Source organism: Phyllostomus discolor, chromosome 1 (assembly GCF_004126475.2).
Source record: "Phyllostomus discolor isolate MPI-MPIP mPhyDis1 chromosome 1, mPhyDis1.pri.v3, whole genome shotgun sequence".
NCBI lineage: Eukaryota > Metazoa > Chordata > Mammalia > Chiroptera > Phyllostomidae > Phyllostomus > Phyllostomus discolor.
In genome coordinates this window covers 76,238,189-76,256,230 of record NC_040903.2, presented here as the reverse complement: position 1 = coordinate 76,256,230, position 18,042 = coordinate 76,238,189, and the positions used below count along the sequence as shown (strand labels likewise).

The 18,042-nt window shown below is 43.8% G+C and overlaps 1 protein-coding gene across 1 annotated transcript; it reads right to left on the bottom strand.

Annotated features, from left to right (window-relative positions):
* Positions 1 to 8,963: 8,963 nt before the first annotated feature.
* On the bottom strand, positions 8,964 to 17,198 carry KLF6 (Kruppel like factor 6). Its single transcript, XM_028505373.2, has 4 exons — positions 16,830 to 17,198; positions 13,547 to 14,120; positions 11,994 to 12,117; positions 8,964 to 11,516 (listed from the first exon to the last, which is right to left on the bottom strand). The coding sequence occupies exons 1-4, from the start codon at positions 16,929 to 16,931 to the stop codon at positions 11,465 to 11,467; spliced, it is 852 nt and encodes a 283-aa protein (XP_028361174.1). The 5' UTR covers positions 16,932 to 17,198; the 3' UTR covers positions 8,964 to 11,464.
* Between the last annotated feature and the right edge of the window lie 844 nt (positions 17,199 to 18,042).

Here is an 18,042-nt window from a genome sequence, read left to right as displayed (position 1 = left end):
ACTGTAAAGTATATCCCGAGTTATGCAAATAAGAATGGACCTGACCATTTCAAAACAAGGTGGTCACCCATCAATGCAACTACTGCTTAGTAAGTATTATTGGTAAGTATTCCTCTGCCAGCAATACCTGTCCTCTTTATAAAGAAAAGAACTCTCTGTAGGAAACCATTAATAGAAATTACTACATCATTAAGCAAATGTGAATATTATCTTCAAGACATGTGTATCCAGCAACAGAACCTGTGAAAGCTTCTCCCATGAGGCAGGAAGAAGAGGGCCACTTTTATGGCCAATGCTACAATCCTAATTTCTGTCTGTCACTTTTCTAGGATAACTTGCTGGAGCTGGATGGCAAAGAACATGCATGTTCGACAAACAGTTAAAGGCTCTGGTCATACTGAGAGTGACAGCAGCCTCTGAAAGTGCAATTCTCGACTTCCTCAAATTGTTTCTATATCCCTAAGTCCTCTGGACCCACCTAATAATTTTATGAGTTATTTCTGTAAATTTGAAGTTATTTTTCCTGTTTTACAAGGAAGACATTACAATAATAATCCGAATCTAAGTGAACACTGATCTGCTTCACCTACCTTGGCCCCAGAGCCCAGGCTAAGCTCCTTGCATATATTATTTCTCGTCCTGACAACAGCTCAGCACATTGGCTGTTCTCAACCCAGTGTGGCTGATGAGAAGCTGAAGCAGAGGGAAGTAGGAAGGCAGCAACACTATAATAGTTGAGCACAATTCCAGCAGCCAAAGACGTATTTTGGTGTCTTAGCTCCTGAGACCTGCCCCTTAGGGATGTCAGGAGACAGGCATTTCTACTGTAGGAAATGGAGCTTCTTGGTCTGAGTTGCTGAGATAGCAGTAGATGTGGGGACATGGCAGGGGTCTAGGGTTTCAGGCTCTGGCGTGTTTTATTTGTTGCTGTGATCTCCTAAAAGGACATTTCCCTGTGGCTGGTCACAAAAATCGATTGAATGGAAGAGTCACTAAAGGGAATGAGGGCATGTGGGAAAAACCTCTATGCAAGGGACCTTAGACAAAAACAAGTTGCCTCTAAGTTAGCCATTTGGAGAAAAGTGGACTGAGGTTTCCTGGTACCAGGGACTGCATCTGGATGTTTGCACAAGCCTTTTATTGAATATTTGCTGCAACCATATGAAGGAACCCTAATACATAGACAAGAACGGACTCAGAGCTTCAGCAATGGTCCCTGCTTACACAGTTGCATGAGGGAGAGATGCGAACTCATTTTTTTGTCTCAAACACTCACTGAATCGTGCTACCTTTCACTGGAAGATGACTATATGCACTTTGTAATGTTCTGCCTAAAAAGAATACATGATAAGCAGTGACAGTTTAATTATCCATTTGACCTTGAAGAAAAGACACCACTCTGATTGAATATAGTAAAATCAACATCAAATGGCTTTGAGAAAAATGCAGGAAAAGGCAGCAGGTTGTGGGAAGGAAGGTTTGGGATTTGCAGACATTTTGACGAGTCACCTGGGAACCGCCAATTTATTCCTCATATGCAAAAGAATCACATTCAGAATTAAAAGGGCTTTGCATTTGGTTTAGAAGTACTATGTCAAAACACTTGATTATTTAACTTTAATGAGAAGAACAGAACATGCTTTCATAAAGTTTCACTTTCATTTCCCTGAGAAGCTCTGTTCAGTCATGTGGCCTTTTCTGGAGCATTCAGTGAATTTGTAGGAGGGAAAGGCCTTTTAATTAGTACAAGTTGAAAAAAAGACATCTCACATGGGCGATGTTCTCCGGATGGAGATGATTCTTGCTAACATTGTGCTATTCAGAACCCAGCTGACAGGTGTATGGATTTCCCTGATCATTTCCCTGATTTTCAAACACTAATTCTTGGGTAACTTTTCAATCTAAGGTGAAAGAGAATAAGGAAAGAATAAAACACAAAATGGATAATTGGTCCTTTTCAAGTCTCTCCAGACAAAAGATGTACCCCAAAAGTCTAATAGTTTGGATCCAATGAGTTGCTGGGTTTCATTTGGAGATTATCCCTGGAGACCTGTGCTATTGGTGCAAGGAGTAAAGTGGTGACAGTTACTTGTTCACTCACTCTTGGAACAGGCACTTCTGTAACACCCACGCTATGAGCTGCGCAGTCGGAAATGCAAACTATATGCACACAATTCTTGGCCCAAAGGGACTCCACCTCCAGGAAGTCAGAGAAAGGTAAGGAAGCCCAGAGAAAATGCTGGTGATCCAGACCGAGGAAGAGCAGAAAACACCCCAGGAGGGACCGTGGAGCTGACTCATGGGCACTTCCATCCATTTGGAAATGCACCACCCCTGGGAAAGATGTGCCAGACATTCCTTCACAACGATTCAACCACCTCATAGCAGGAATGAAAACAAATTTGTTTCATTTGTATGTTGTTCAGACCCGCCCTGGGCATTTCATGGTGGGAACTCCAGCATTGGTGCAGAAGTAAGGGTGTGCGTCTGCCAGTTATTCTGCAGGCAGAATTCCTGACAGCCAGGATATGCTTTGTGGCCAGAGTGAATGGCCCTGGTGACACATTATGGGATCAAATGAAACATAAGTCAGAAGCACAATAAGCATGTTGGTGAAGGAGCTGTGGGTGCACACAACATGTCATCATCACTGTTAAAACTAGGAAGCAGTTAGGAGCACCAACTAGATATACACGATGTACTCTGTGCACAAGGGCCCCATGCACACAAGCTTCGCTTTGAAACCACTTGCTCTCTAGCCATGCATTACAAGTGAAAAATAAAAGCATGAATCTCTTGCACTGAGTATCAAATAAAGCAAATAGCAAGCAAAGGACAGAAGCACAGGGCAGGAGACTCCAGTGGCTGGTAAGGCTGGGGAGGATGGCATGGCTAGGGAAGCTTGTGGGAAAAGTCAGTATGTATAAGCTAAGTTCTGAAGACAAGAGTCCAGATTCAGTGAGACCATTTTACAAGTAAATAATAGCAACACCATAAAAGTGAAACACCCTAAAACACAAAAAATCTTTTGCAAATATGTGACATTTTATTTTCATAAGTCAATGAAGGCATAGAATGCAGGTTCATGGGAGCTATACACATAAGAACGAGGATGGTGAAAATAATAAACAAGCAAACAAACACCAGTCAACTAAAGATTAAACAAAATAAAGAAAATAAACCAATAAGTGTATGTGACTGTAAATATAGGAATTTTAATTGTGCAGAGACTGTGTCCAATTGAAGTGTCACACAGGCTATTGAAGTCACACACATGCTATTGTGTGTGAGGTAGTCCATGCACATAATCCATTTAATCAGAAAGATTGTCATCAATTAAATAATGTGGTCTTCCTGGGAACCACGATGAGACATCTGTCCAGCTCAGTCCACCTAATTCAGGAGAACTGGACCAGTCTCCGGATGTACAGCTGTTTGTGAAAACTGCAGTAACAATAGGGACTTTGAAGTTCTTTGTCATTTGTTAAAAACACTGAATTCAACTCATTGAATCGGTTGGTCAGTCCAGTTTTGCCATTGGTCAGTGTGCTTATTGCCTTGACAGGAAAGTGTTTTTACTCAAAGATTTGCAGAACTTCCTTCCTGTGAGATTTCAGTAGCACAGCAAGTATTGCAAGAGGAAGCTACTTTATTGATCCTAAAAATACAGCATAAAGTCTCAGCTTGTCCTTCACTGAATTTACTGAAAATTGTATTGTGGAACATAAACATGAGTGAATGTTTCCTAAACCTACTTTTTAATTCTATTTTTTTTTAAATTGAAGAAGAACAAGAATTCTTTTCCTGGTGGAGAAATAAATACCCAGCACACAATGAAATAGTGACCAACTATTGATCTTCACATACCTTATCTCCAATCTTCCAACCATCCCAGAAGGATTCCCGTTGTCCTCATTTTGGAGATGAGGAAAACAATGTTCGAAGGGTTGAAGTCACCATCACAAAGTCAGGAATTAGTGAATCCTCTACTCAGAAGTTCCACGTGGGAAGGCTCCCTGGAACATAATAGGGAAATGCCCTGTCTTGGCAAATCTCACTCTTAGAAGTTCCTTAAAAAAAACAACAACAACAACAAAAACAGTAACTCTGAGATTGGGTTACTATTAAATATTTCCAAGGGAACTCACAGTTTAAAGAAAGGGCTACAGGATGCTTGGGCAGAAACTTCCCTATGATTTTGTACAGTTGTCAAGCTTTTTGGTGCCACTCAAGCTGGTCACTAGAACATGGGCATCTTTAAAAGAAACATTCTGGATTACCTAAATGCAGGAAGCTCAAGGGGTGGTCATGACTGATCCAGGGTGAACTAGAAGGTGTTGGTACTCTTTCTCCCAAGCCCAAAGACATTTCTCATCAGAATTCGACTAGAACCTGTTCTGAAAGTTCCATCCTGTTGGCATATTTGAAGTTTCAGTGCGTGGCGTCACAAACTGGAGAAGCCCAAAGATATGTGCCCTAGAACCATCCTCACGTGCTGCTTGTTCTGCTTAGCAAAGGCTCCAGTCACCCTTCTCACCACACCTCTGTTCAAACTGTTTAGATCTGAGGGATACTGCTGGGGGCAACCTCAGAATGCTGGACCATCAGCAGCCTGTTGCCCCCCCAAGTCCTTCAGTGTCTCCTGTTGTTACCTTACCTTCATCTTTCCATAGAGTGTGAGGACAGATAGATATTTAAAATTGGAATGTCATGGTTCATTATTTTAATCTGTGGCAAATACAAATGTTTTTTTTTTATTTGCTTTAACTAAATGATTTCTGTATCGCAATTTTTGTCCAAAGGCAATTTTACCATGAAGAGTTGAATTTTTACACTAAAATACATACACACACATCTCATGGTGAGCCAGCTTGCTCTGGCTTTTGAGCTTGTGAATGAATGACCTCTTTGGAGGAGGATGGTAGGTTGTCCAAGTGAAGATGGAGACAAAAGTGAAGAATTGTTACATTCCTATCTGAAAGGGACCACAGAGCACACTCCCAGCCTACCTATCCCACCTCACCACCACATTTTCATCTCCATGTCAACACAACAGGAAAATGACACTGGGCAATGTCACCTGCTTTTTATACTGAGCTAATTGATAATGCCAGCACATGTCATTACCTATCTTGCACATCTGCAGGGAAGTCTTGCACAACTCAAATGAAATGTGGTAATGTGAAACTTAAGCAATGGAGGGGAACAGAGCTATGCTTAGCTGATAAATGCAAGTCACAGATGAATGTGCTTGGCCACCTAGCAAGCACAATCTTCAAAAAAAGACTGAGATGTGGCATGGTACACAGTTATCCACTATCTAAGCAGCTAAGCCTTCAAAAAAGTTAGTAACTGTTCATGATGGCTTTGAATTGGGGCCTGTTAATTTAAGGAACAATCCTAGACTATATTGTATTTTTTTTTTTCTTTTTGCATGACTTACATACAGAGAAGTCAGTGGAAGGCTTAGCCACCTTTTTGAAGAGGGACTCAGTGACAGTGAAGAGGGCATTCCTGGCTGACTTCTCAGCCTAGTGTGGCTCCTACAGGACATGTGGTACCCAGATTTTTTCTCCTCTTTGTCTCTTTTCATTCACAGTCGTTTAGAGACTTCTCATTAAAATTACTTAGAGTGAAAGAGAACATGTTATAAAATAAATCTAGTTAAATACACTTTGTTGTATTGCCTCATTTGGGTGATGCATGGACCTAATTTTCCTCACTTTGTGTCTTAACTACGTACATTAGGTGATGCTTGCCAATTAATGCAGGATGTCACATCCCCAATTGTGTTCTCTATCTTCTTAAACATTAAAAATAAATACATGCCATCTGTCTCATATCTTGAAAGCAATTCAAAATAGTTACTTTGTTTGCTTAGGATTACAGCACAGTTTATAGCTTCAGTGCTTCCGAATGGTAAGAAAGTCTGTCTTCATTTCATAAATGTAGCTTCATTTTAAGGTGAATTAGACAGAAGGAGCAGAAGTCTCTTGTGGGAACTTGGGTGAGACAGAAAGCGGTGTTCAGTGGTGATTAACCGTGGTCTTCTTTGGCATTTAAGAGTGCTGGACTGAATGCTTGTCTGCAGCTTCCTAGCTGAGCAAGCTAGGGAAAGCAGCCCAACTTCCCGAAGCCTCAACATTCCTCATCTGAGAAATGGGGATAGCACTTACCATGTGGTGTTCTGCAGAACACACACACAGATACGACATACTGTCTATTCAATTCCTGGTCAAGTCACAAGAAGTAGTAGACATCATCTTCATCATTACCCAATTTGGGTAAAGAAAAAATTTAGTTGGGGAAGGAAGGTTATTTTAAATAGCTCATGGTGCCATAAGGCTTGAACCTAAGAAAGGAGTTTCATATGAAAGCTACCATATTTTGCCATGTGTACTTTTGCCATGTGTACTTTTTTGACCAAATTTTTGAGGGAGAAATAAGATGTGCATTATACATGGGTAGTTCCTGAAATACCTTGGATCTGTTCTTGTGTTTTGTAATTATTTGTTACATAAAATTTCTTATACCATAATATGTTCAAAAATAAATGCTAAAATTTTTTATTATATGAAAAAGTATCAATATAAATAAATACATCATTAAATTAAAAAAGTAAAACAAAAGTTTTTTTACTGAAAGTTTGGGCCAAAAATGTGGGTGTGGATTATACATGGCAAAATATGGTATAGTCTTTCACCACAACACAAAGGTAAACAACTCCACTCTTGTCACCTCCACCCTATTTGAGCACATGGGTAAGCCTGAATGTGGGGAATAGGACTGGTGAATCGGGGGAATTTGAGATTTGTATCTGCAGTGGCTACAATGGCTCTTTTCAAAGAGGGTTTTGTTTGTTTTTTAATGCCATTCTATAAAGCACCAAGTGCCTGAATAACTTAACTATAATTAAAGGGGCAAAGGGCAATTTGATGATGTTCTGTTTTCCATCCTAAGTCTGAGCAATTTTCTCAACAATACTTTCCACTGTAGCACAAGAGAAAGCTTTCTAGATCTGAGCCGTGTATCTGTGGATAGGGAACCTATGATTTCAAGTCCACCCTTTCCTCAGAGACCACAGAATTGTAGTTCTATATAAAAATGCCAGATACATGTGATCTAGCTTAAAATATCTCCACAATAAGAAAATGGACGTCCATCGTAGCTCAGCAAGTCGTCCAAGAGTATACAGCCACTAGTTAGAAGGGGAATATTTCCCTTTGAGCTACGTTTCAAACAATTTGTTAAGCAGACGGAAATTTTTTATACTTCTATAAATACGCTGGGTTTACAGCTGATTCGTTGCACAACAGTTCTCCTAACAGCCTTATTTGAACATAACTGAGCTGTTCAGCATAGTCTGCACATGACAAAGTGGTCAAGCCTTACCAGTAGCCGAGAATGCATTATCGAGCCTTTATTTAGCCATACAGTCAGGGCAATCCAACTATTAGTCACCCTGACATGTGTTTCAGAACACAACACACCCATGAGTCCTGGCCACATTTCATCTGCTTCCTCCACCCTCCCACACCACAACTCCTCCCAAATTGCCGATATTTTTACTGCCGTTCTAGAAAGTCACTTGACATTCCTAATCTGGGGATGCACTTAAAATTCCCCTCTCAAATTATAAAATTAAAAGCAGCTAGTGTAAAGTGTGCACATCCAGCAAAACCAAGGTCTGCTATGAAGAGAAATCATGAGCACTTAAGACACCCAAAACGTGAGAATTTCCTCCAGTTAAAGTGAGAACTTGAAGAAGCTTTTCCATGGACATTTCCATCCTATATCCCTTTCTAGAAAGCACAGATTACCTTTACCTATCACTACTGATGAGCTTAAAATGGCCTGAAAATGGACTTGTAGATAAACCAAGGTTACTAACGAAGCAGTAAAACTGAGACCCGGATCTAATGGTACTCACATGAAACCCTTCTAAAAAACCTCAAGTGGATTATTCATTTTCAGATTCTATATTGAATGTATTCCATTGGGCTTTAAAAAATATAAACTTATCTGGTGATCATGTAAACAATCTTTCTCCTCAGTTTTACTAGTCTAACCAGAAAAGGCATGAAGTATGGAAGGGTGGGTTGGAGGAAGCCAGGGCAGCTCTTGGGCCTGCTCTCCCTCCTGTCATTTTCATCTTCTTCAGTGACATCTCAGCCAGGTGTGTGGGCCAGGCCAGAGAAGGCTGGCCCTGATGAACTGCTTAACTGGAACAGGGCTGCTAGAGCCTGAGGAAGGGAAAGGAGGTATTCAAGTTTGCCAGTGTACAGATGCCTCTGCAGTATATTTCCCTGGCTGGAGTGACAGGAAGATAAAACACAGCAAATGTTTTCCTACTGTGCCCAAAAGCCTGGTGGTTGCTTTTGTCAGTCTCTGGAGCAGGGAATTCAGGGCATTGCAGGGCAGCAACACCAAGCTGCTCTTTGCACATTAGCTCCCTGGTCAGGCTGTGAAGTTGACAGGAAGGGACAAGGCAGGCAAATGGCCTTTAGGGTTGCACAAGGGAGATTTCCCAAGGTTGATTAATAGAGCAGGAATGTGTTTCGACTCCCCCCATTCCCCAAAAAGAAACCGACCAGAGTTGAGATGCTGATAAGAATTCTTTTATGTTATTCCGATAAAAAATACATTCATACAGAAATATAACAATCTTGCAAAAAACAATTTCAAATAAAATCTTGTAAAACAAAATTTTACAAAAATCTTACAAAGATTCTTTAGATAACAGGGTGCTTCAAAAAAAAAGAAATTTCACTAATAGAAATTTTTTAATGTCAAGCAAAAAGTTTCTGCTTGATTGAGGCTCAGTTATCACCTGAACAGAATGTAACTCTTTATGTACTTGCTTATTATGAAAATTACAGGCATTGATATACATGGCACCCAGCCCCACCCAATCAGACAACTCCATGGTGTTTCATAAGTGAGACAAGCCAGCGCAAGTTGGGTTTTTTTTTTTGTCTTTTGTTTACCTTCTTGCTTAATGGAATTGTTATGGCTAGGCGCACAGCAGGGCCAAAAAAGGAGTTTTCCAAAATCCAGCAAATCAAGTGCCTGGATTTTGAATTGCCAAAAGTGCATTTTCCCCCTTAGCAAAATGAAATGAGTTCTTTAGGTAAGTGTATTCATCAGCCCAGATAAAAAACCAGTTATTCGAGCTTTCATCATTGCTCATTTCCAGGAAGATCAAACAAAATACCAGCCCAGCCAGACTCACGTGTATATATATGTACATATATATATATAAAGAAAAGATCCACACCCACATGCCAGCAGCTGGATGAAATATCAGCTGTCCACACTGTGGTGTGCCAATTCAGGGAAATTATTCGTTGAAAAAATGTGAAGAATCTATGTGCTGAAAAAAAATATCTTCATCTGCATAAAAAGTGTTCTAAAAAAAAAATCCCTGTAATTAGCTGACTCTTAGATCTTCTAATAAGGCTGAAATTCAAAATCAAAGTCGTAGTGTGTCTGAGACCAGTTCATGGGCTAGTATTCCATTCATGCCGTTTTTGAACAGCCAAGAACACCCTATCCCAGACCTGCCAATAAGGATGAGCAAAGTCAGCAGTCTGGAACAGAGTCCAGGCCCAGAGTCTGTAGCAAATCATTAAATTAAAGATAAAGCCTTTATAAAAGTATAGTTTTCATTTTTACCTCCTTTATGGCCATTTTGAAATATTTCTTCACAGGCTGTGAAATTTCTAGCTAAACATCTAATTTCTTCTTAAAAAAATATTTATATATTATATATATGTATATATATACACACACATACATATACTATACACACAAATATACATACACAAGGATTCTGCCCACTTTTACAAAAATTAATATACTTTCTGTATTACCAACAGATAGATAGATAGTATGTGAAACTTGTGCCTTTTAAGCCAATACATTAACATTGTTTTTATAGTTCTGTATCTTTAATATGTGTGAAAACATTACATATTAAATACAGCCGATGTGTGATCTATACAACTGTTGTGCAAAGTCTATATGAAAGTCTCATGGTGACAGAAATGGTCAGATTTTCCAATTATCATGTGTTTTCCACTTTAACACTGATGGTCAAGTTGTCTAAAATACTGAGTAAATACTGACTTGCTGGGGGGGAGTTCATCTCTCTATTTGTCTTTGTGAAGGAGGACCTTAAAGAGATTTTTCTTTTTTTTGTATTTTACATTGATACAGTACAATGCCAGGTGAAAAAAGAGCCTTAATAAAGCATGCATCACCCATACCCCTGTATGAGACCCCCAGGTAAGGGGCCACTTGCATAAGGCACCATTATTAAGATCTACAGTGCATTAACAGCTAGAAAACCAGAAATTAGTCCTCAAGGCATAAATAAGAGAAACGTAGCTGCATGAGAAAACACTTTCTAAGCTTTAGTGGTTTTACCTACCCAAGTGAAAAAAATTTTAGGTTCTTAGTCTAACGTTACGTTAGACCAGGAGCTCCTGGCCCTCACACTCTTGACACCCCGCATGTGTCCGATGTCTCAAAGGGCATCACTAAATTCTCCAAAAAGGTCATCAAATTCAGAATCATGTAAAAAATATTCCTATGCTGCACACCACCTTTCTGGAAGGGGAGTATTACAAAATTGAAGGGGGAGAAGTATTGTGTATTGCCAAGCCCAGATGGCTAGGGATCACCAATTTTGACAAATTGCATTTTAGCTGCTCAGTAACTGGAATCAAAACTGTAGTTCTGATTTAAAAATGGAAAAGCAGAAAGTTCCCTAGACCATGCATTACTTTTGTCTTACAAGGAAAGGTTACCATTGTGTTATATTTGTAAATACACAGCTTATACAACGGGTAACAAATGAGCTGTTGTAGCCAGTAGAACAAGCTACTTGACACATTGCACGTTTCATAGCTGCACCAGACGCCAATGTCCCTCTCACACAGGAGGGCCCCCCCCCCACCCACTCACCAAGTAGGGTCTTGATCACTCACACTCCCGCCCTCCATGTTTTCCCTTTTTTTCCCTAAGGCGCAGACACCCTCCCAGGAAATGATTGGTGGTCATCTCATCTCAAGGTTTACCCATCACACACAAAACACTCAAACAACTTTTTTTCTGTCTCTTGCAGTCTTGCCACTGCACAGGAAAGACTCTGCCTCATCATACAGTCCTAATAGATCCTCCACATACAGTCAACCCAACCATTAACATTCTCAGTGCACATGCTCACGGCAAAGGCTTAGGGACCAGTGCGAGTCCAGGCCACCCAAACACCACACACCACAGGCGCTCTGCCGCTTCCGACATGATTTTTTTTGCCCTCAAAAGACCTTCCAAGGAGAGGTCCTGGAGGCAACTGGGTGGGGTGCAAAATGGCATGCTTTGGCTGGAACACGCACCCTCCTTCCACGGCCGTCTCTCAGCCTGGAAGCCATTTTAGCCGCAGGATTCACACTCTGCTCCCTCAGAGGTGCCTCTTCATGTGCAGGGCCAGGTGGTCGGACCTGGAGAAACACCTGCAGAGCCAATCAGCATCAGAGAGGTTAGGTCTCCAGCCCTAGTTCAGTTACAGACCTCCCACCCTGCATGCCCCCACCCAGCTCTTCTCAGAGGGAAACTGGCAATCCACTGATTCACTGCAACTCATCTTCAGGGGCAGGAAATTCTAAATGGTAGGAGCATAAATTAAGGTCTCCATTCCACTCTTTTGGAACATCTGACCTGACCTTACTTCCCAGTCTTCAAATAAAAAACTGATGAAGGCATATCTTCAGGAAATAGGAATAAATTCACTCCAGTTTTACACACACACACACACACACACACACACACACAACATAGAGCATCTTTAACTTGGACAGATGTCAGGCCTATCACAGACCTTTTTTTTTAAGTCCTAGGCTAAAACAAGGTCAGTCCAGGACAGGAAACCATCTGCCTTCCTTCTCCATTGTGGGGATGGCATTCCCAAATGCAGCGCTTCAAGCACGTACCTGTCACAGTGAGAACATTTAAAAGGCTTGGCACCAGTGTGCTTTCTGAAGTGTCTGGTTAACTCATCGCTTCTTGCAAAACGCCACTCACACCCTTCCCATGAGCATCTGTAAGGCTTTTCTCCTGGGAAGAGAGCACAGGACAAGCATGCCATGATTTCACTGACCAGTGAGGGAAGGAGCCCTGCTACAACAGCACATGGTGAAAGTCAACTCATTAGCACACTCCAGGTCTGGTGGCCTCAGGAATTCCTAACACACCTCAATTAGGAACAGCAGCTGGTATTCAGAAAGTGACATCCAGGAGCTCTTTCCTGACCTAGCCTCAGTCTCCAAGTGCTGTGGAAGGCACCTAGAGCCTACATAACCATATTCAGTTAACATGTAAGGAAGACAATTACTCAGACTGGAGAAATACTTCGGAGGTGATGTGTCAGCCCACTGGACCCACAGCCTCTCCGAGGGCAGGGTTTTATTGCTTTCTCCATGGAAACCGTTTCTCCCAAGCACTTATTTTGCTCCTTACTCACTTCCCTGTGGAATGAGCTTCGTTGTTTCCTCTGAGAAACTACATTTCTCCAGAACTGAAGTCATGAGTTTCTGGGAAACCCCATCCAACGCCTTCAAAGAACTTTCTAAATGGCAATCCAATAACGCAGTCCACTTTGTCCCTTGGTCAGATTACAAACATGAATTCACTGTAAGTGCTACCTTATAGTGAATATCCTTTTAGAGGATATTAAACATGTGGCCAGAACCAGTCCTAGCAGAGAATGCCGTTTGAACAAATGGCACCTGGGTCCTGACCCCTCTCTGCCATGAGCATTTTGGGGACCCTAATTGACAACTCAGCCATCTCCTCTCATTACTGGTAAGATAAGAGTTAGGGTGACTTGATCTCTAAGATCCCTTCCAGCTCTAAAATTTCTGTGACTCATCACTAATTACCCTAGAGACTAGTATGGTAGTTTTAAATGGTACTTTCATTGAGGTTGTGGTATTTCATTAAGAAATTTCTTTAATGTCTTTTAAAAATTGGTATCAGAAAACAAAAGCAGCGTGATCCACAGAGAAATTCCCAGTAAGCACCCGCTGATCAATATTGCTACATATGACATCTATGGTCAAACTCATTCCTCATACCACCACCATCGGTGGCATGTTGCCCAGTGACCCTCTCCCCTGGCCATTGGGTTTCATTTCAAAAAAATCAGAAGCAACTCCACGTAACATCACCGTGGACACTGCAGACCACATACAATAGGTCCTGATCACCGAGAGGGTTGGAGTGCGGGGGTTGGGCTGGGTGGAGATGGAGAACGTGATTTACCTCTTGTCTGTTTACTCTGAAAGTGTCAACCATTCATCGAGCACATGTCCAGTCTTTCACCTCCTACTCTGTCTTCCCCAGAGACCCATCTCTTTGGGGAAAGAGTGAGGTGAGGATGTGTCTGCTCTGACAGCCTTCTGCGGAGCCCGGCCCCCTCCCAGGGCTGGTGCAATTCAGTGGCGCCCACCAGCGGCCCACCTCCCAGGTCGCAGGAGGGACTGACCTGTGTGAGTGCGCTGATGTGCTTTCAAGTGGGAGCTTTTGGTGTAAACTTTTCTGCAGCCGTTAAAATGGCATCGATGTACCCTTCTTCGACCGTCTGGGGAAGCGTCCCCACTGCCCTTGTCACCAGGCTTCCCTGAAGTCCCACTGCGTATCTTCCCTGAAGGGTGTGGATCACCAGGCGCACAACCCCACAGGTGAGAAGGGTCTCTGCTCAGTTCTGGAGAAGAAGGGGGCGTGGAGGTGACAGAGGAACTCAGGTTCCCCGAGTTGACCAGCACTTCACCGATGGGGTCAGAGGTAAACTTGGAGGTGGGTGAGAGTTCCTCGGAGCTGTCAGATGACTCACTGCTCACATCAGAGTTCAAGCTGTTGGTCTCCAGGTTGTAACCAAAGCTGGGGCTGCTGAGAGCATCCTCTGAGGGACTGGAGGAAACCTTCACTTCCGGGTCCTCCTTCTTCTCCCGAGCCAGGATGATTTTGGTCCACAGATCTTCTTGGCTGTCAAATTTGATTTCGGAGGCTGACACATAGCAGGGTTCACTCTGGAGGTAACGCTCCAACTCCAGGCAGGTCTGTGCAAAAGGAACCACAAGAAGGCTCATGATTATGACAACTGAAAATGGAACCAAAAGCACTTTTCCAAAAACATGCAGGAATGAAGGGCAAACAGACTGTGGCCATGTCACTATAAGAACCGTGTCTTTAGGAGAGCACGAGGAAAGCTGTTTCTAGGAATGGGGATGGATTGGGAAGAAATACCATGTGGGACCAAAGGCCACGGTGAATAAGGTCACTAAGCCAGTGTTTGTTATAGTTACCAGTGTTGATGTTTCTAATGAGTTTCTGTAAACCACACAAAGAACACCAGCCTCAGACACACACCCCTGACAGGTTTAGCCAGATTATCTGACAGTCTCAAGAACCATGTGCATTAAGAAAAGCCCCAGCCATCCTCCTTTCTCAGGCACAAGACAAAAAGGCTGCACCGCACGCAATGCAATGTGTTCTGACATTGCATGTGTCTCCCTTTGCAGACACAGCTGACAGCACAGGGCCACACTCAGTGAGCAGACGCAGCAAGCTGATGGTCTATATTCAAGGACATCAATGGAGCTGCACAGAAACCACCCACTTCCTGCTTAGCCCAGACCTAGTAGGCTTTCAAAGAATGCCATTCCCAAGTGCAGGGCCATGGGTGCACACAACTTTAATGACTTCCACAGTGGTAAGAGAAAAACAAGAGCTTCAACAACAGAGTGGAGAAATCATTCCAGAATGGCCATCTGCTATTGTAAAGGATGCAAGAGGGGAAATTCCTCCCGGCCCTGCTGGGAGTGCCACAATGGACAAGAACTTTATCTACTGGCCAAGAGTACAACTGTATGAGTCATCACTCTATTTCTTTCACGCAATGCCAGAGGAGACTTCCTTTTGAAATTCTGACCAGCAGCCAAAAAAGGACCCGATTCAGATATACATGCAGTGTGTCATGGACAGAGTGCCCCCTCCCCAGACCCACAACCAACCTTTCAAGAAGCTACAACTGCCGAGAGACCAGCATCCCCTCTCCCCACCATTTCAAACTTTCTAGCCACTGGAAAAGAAAAACGGTAGGAAACATTTTAGGATTAAATTATATCTGCCCTTCTCTTCACTAGGATCAATTGCCTGGATGGCCATATAAGATTGTCTATATGGCTGCAATTCTATATATTTAAATTTCTAAAGCCTACTATACTTTTTTTTTTAGCAAATGACATTCGGAACTAGCTAAGGTATCCAAAGGGCTCATGCTTGCTTTCTTAGCAATATGCCTGCTATCATTATATAGCACATACCCTCCCCCCTCCCCACAGAATCCTCACAGAGCAAGCATGAGCAAGCAAAGGGGTAAAAACAACCATTGTTTTCTCTTTACCCTTAAAATTGGATGTCTGGGTTACAACGCACAGCAGAGTATTCTGAGGAGAGACCAGCTAGATATTTTATGGATGTTCCAAAGAAAAACGAAAGCATACTTGTCGAGATCTTGTTAAACTTTAATCATCTGGCTAATTTAAAATCTCCATTATGCTGATGAGCACTGGGGACCAGAACGAAGCTCTCGGAGAGTTTAAAAGCCTCTAAAGGCTAAGGAGAGCTCTCAGCCTGGCTAGTGGCCCAAATCCCAAAAGCCCGAAGGAAACTACTTAGATCAATTTCAATCACGTCCTAGGGAGCAGCTTCTTAAGGAGGAAAAGGGGGGAGGGGAGAGGAAGGCAGAACAGGGCTGAGAACAATTAAGCAGGCATATGAAGGTTGCCACACTTTGCATTTCATCCCTCTTAAAGCTTTCTAGGCTTTGAAATCCACAGAATGTATTTGTACTTCGTGTCAAAAACCAACAGTCTAACCTATTATACAGCCCCTTTCTACCTTTAAAAAAAATAGGACAAGTGTCAGAATCTCAGTACCTTTAGGCAATCCTAACAAATTAGAGGGGAGAAATTAAGTTTCATAATTGTCCAATGACAAAAATTCCAGTTCTACTAAAAAATGCCAGAAACCAAGGCTGTTCTTCCCAAACTCAGGGTTGAAGTAATTCAGAAGGACTCATTGTCATATGACTGGATAAGTCACTGGTTGTGCAAACACTTTTTTTTTTTTTTGTGGTCAACAAAAGAAGCAGGTAAGGAAAACAAGGCAGATGAACGCAAATGTTAAGGATTCCAAAGAAGCAACTGGAAATGGCCTGCTAAGGAAAAGGAGCTGGTGGATGTTTTGCTGGTGAAATTTCTAACTTAAAAAGAAAAAATAACACTAAGTACAAAGACCAAAAAGGAAAACAAAAACAAATCGCTTAAAAAAATACCCTTGGCATCCACGCAAGTTCAAATGACAAGTTCCAGCTGTGGAGTCTGGAGCTGGTACAAGCACCAAACTTCTGCCAAGAGCTCGGGCCGGGATCAGGCAGCGGAGCTTGGGCTGCACTCTGATTCAGAAGCCCCAGAAACGGGCAAAAACACGGGGAGCGACGAAGTGCTGCTGCGCCCCACGCAAATGACAACTGGGCTCCACACTGGAAAATAATCCCTTTTAAAGTGCCTCCCGCACCGGAGGCAGGAGTACGTTGTAAAACTAATTATTTAATTTTTAAAAATTCTACCCAAACCATACAAAAAAAAAAAAAAAAAAAAAAAAAAGCAAAAGCAATGAACCTCCAGCCACACATCGTCCTGTCGGTGCGTGCATGCACTCCCTCCGCTGCGCACCGGGGCACCTGGCACACAATTCCTATTTACCTGTTGCCAATATTCCTCCAGGGAGGGCAACGCCGAGAAGTACCCGGTCTCGTGCACAATCTGGAGTTCCTGGAAGATGCTGCACATTGGGAGTACATCCATGTCGGGTTGGAAAAGACAGTCCCCGCTGTTGTACCAACAGGGAGATGTGCGGTCTGGAGTCGGGAGCGCAGCGGCTGTGCCTGCAGTGCCGGTAAAGTTTCATGCAAACTCAGTGCACAGCAGTGAGGCGCCGCGGGTTCAGATCCTGCCGGAGTCCAGAGACGCGCTCGCTAGCCCACACAATATTTGCAAACACCGAACTGACTGCAAACGTAACCCCTGAAAAACTTCCCTATTCAAACCTCCGCTGCCAGCTCCCCCCTCCTCCAGTCCTGGCTCCCCCCACTACCTCCCCCCCACGTGACTCGTCCGGCCCGCCCCGCGCACCGCCCAATCACACCGCGCCCGGCCTGGGGGCTGCGCGCCGATGATGTCAGCTTCAGCCAATGGCGAGCGCCAGCTCATCGCGGCCCCGCCTGGCGTGACCGAGCCTCTCCATCAAGGCCCCTGCAATTGGCTAAATTCGAACTTCGGGCGTCCATGATTGGAAGGAGGGCTCGCAGGCTATTTTTAGCAGGGTATTTAAAGCGCGGGTCGACGCACGCCGGAGGAGTCGGCGCTGGGAGGTGTGCGGCCGAGCGGTTCAGTGCGCCTGTGGCCGGGCCGAGGGAGCTGGGTCCCTTGTCCATCTCCAGTCCGCGCCGTCCCAGCCGGTTACCGGTCACCCCGGCCCTCGCCACTCAGGACCGGTCCGTGTGACCCGGGCCAGTCATTCGGACACTTTCCCCCAACCGTCCCAGTCCTGTTACCCGGTCCCCGTCCCCTGCGTCACGCCCTGCAGATCTGTGTGCCGCGGCTGGACTGAGGGGAGCCGGGCGGGTCCCGGTCACCGGCTCGTCTCTGTCCCCATCTTCCGTCTACCCCCGTTCACCCTCTTCCAACCTCGGGGAAGCTCTGCTTTCCTCCGTCCGGCCTCTGCTCCACCCTCTCTATCCTGCCTTTCTGTCCCTCCCCCTTCGACCTCGGGGCGCCCTGCCCTCTGCCTCCCCAAGCCCGAGGCTGTGACTCCGGGGACCGGGGAGGGACACTACTGCTGTACTGTGGTGCTGAGGCGCTGGGGGGCCGGCGGGGAGAGGCCTGTGCGCTGAGTCGCTGGGACACTGGTCTGTGA

What these genes read in the sequence shown, in the direction of transcription:
- KLF6 (XM_028505373.2), bottom strand. Translation starts at nt 16,931, where the DNA reads ATGGATGTACTCCCAATGTGCAGCATCTTCCAGGAACTCCAGATTGTG. An exon ending in TGGAGGAATATTGGCAACAG is followed by an intron (nt 14,121 to 16,829) that starts GTAAATAGGAAT and finishes CCTTTTGCACAG; the next exon opens with ACCTGCCTGGAGTTGGAGCG. An exon ending in ACATCAGCGCACTCACACAG is followed by an intron (nt 12,118 to 13,546) that starts GTCAGTCCCTCC and finishes CTCTCTTCCCAG; the next exon opens with GAGAAAAGCCTTACAGATGC.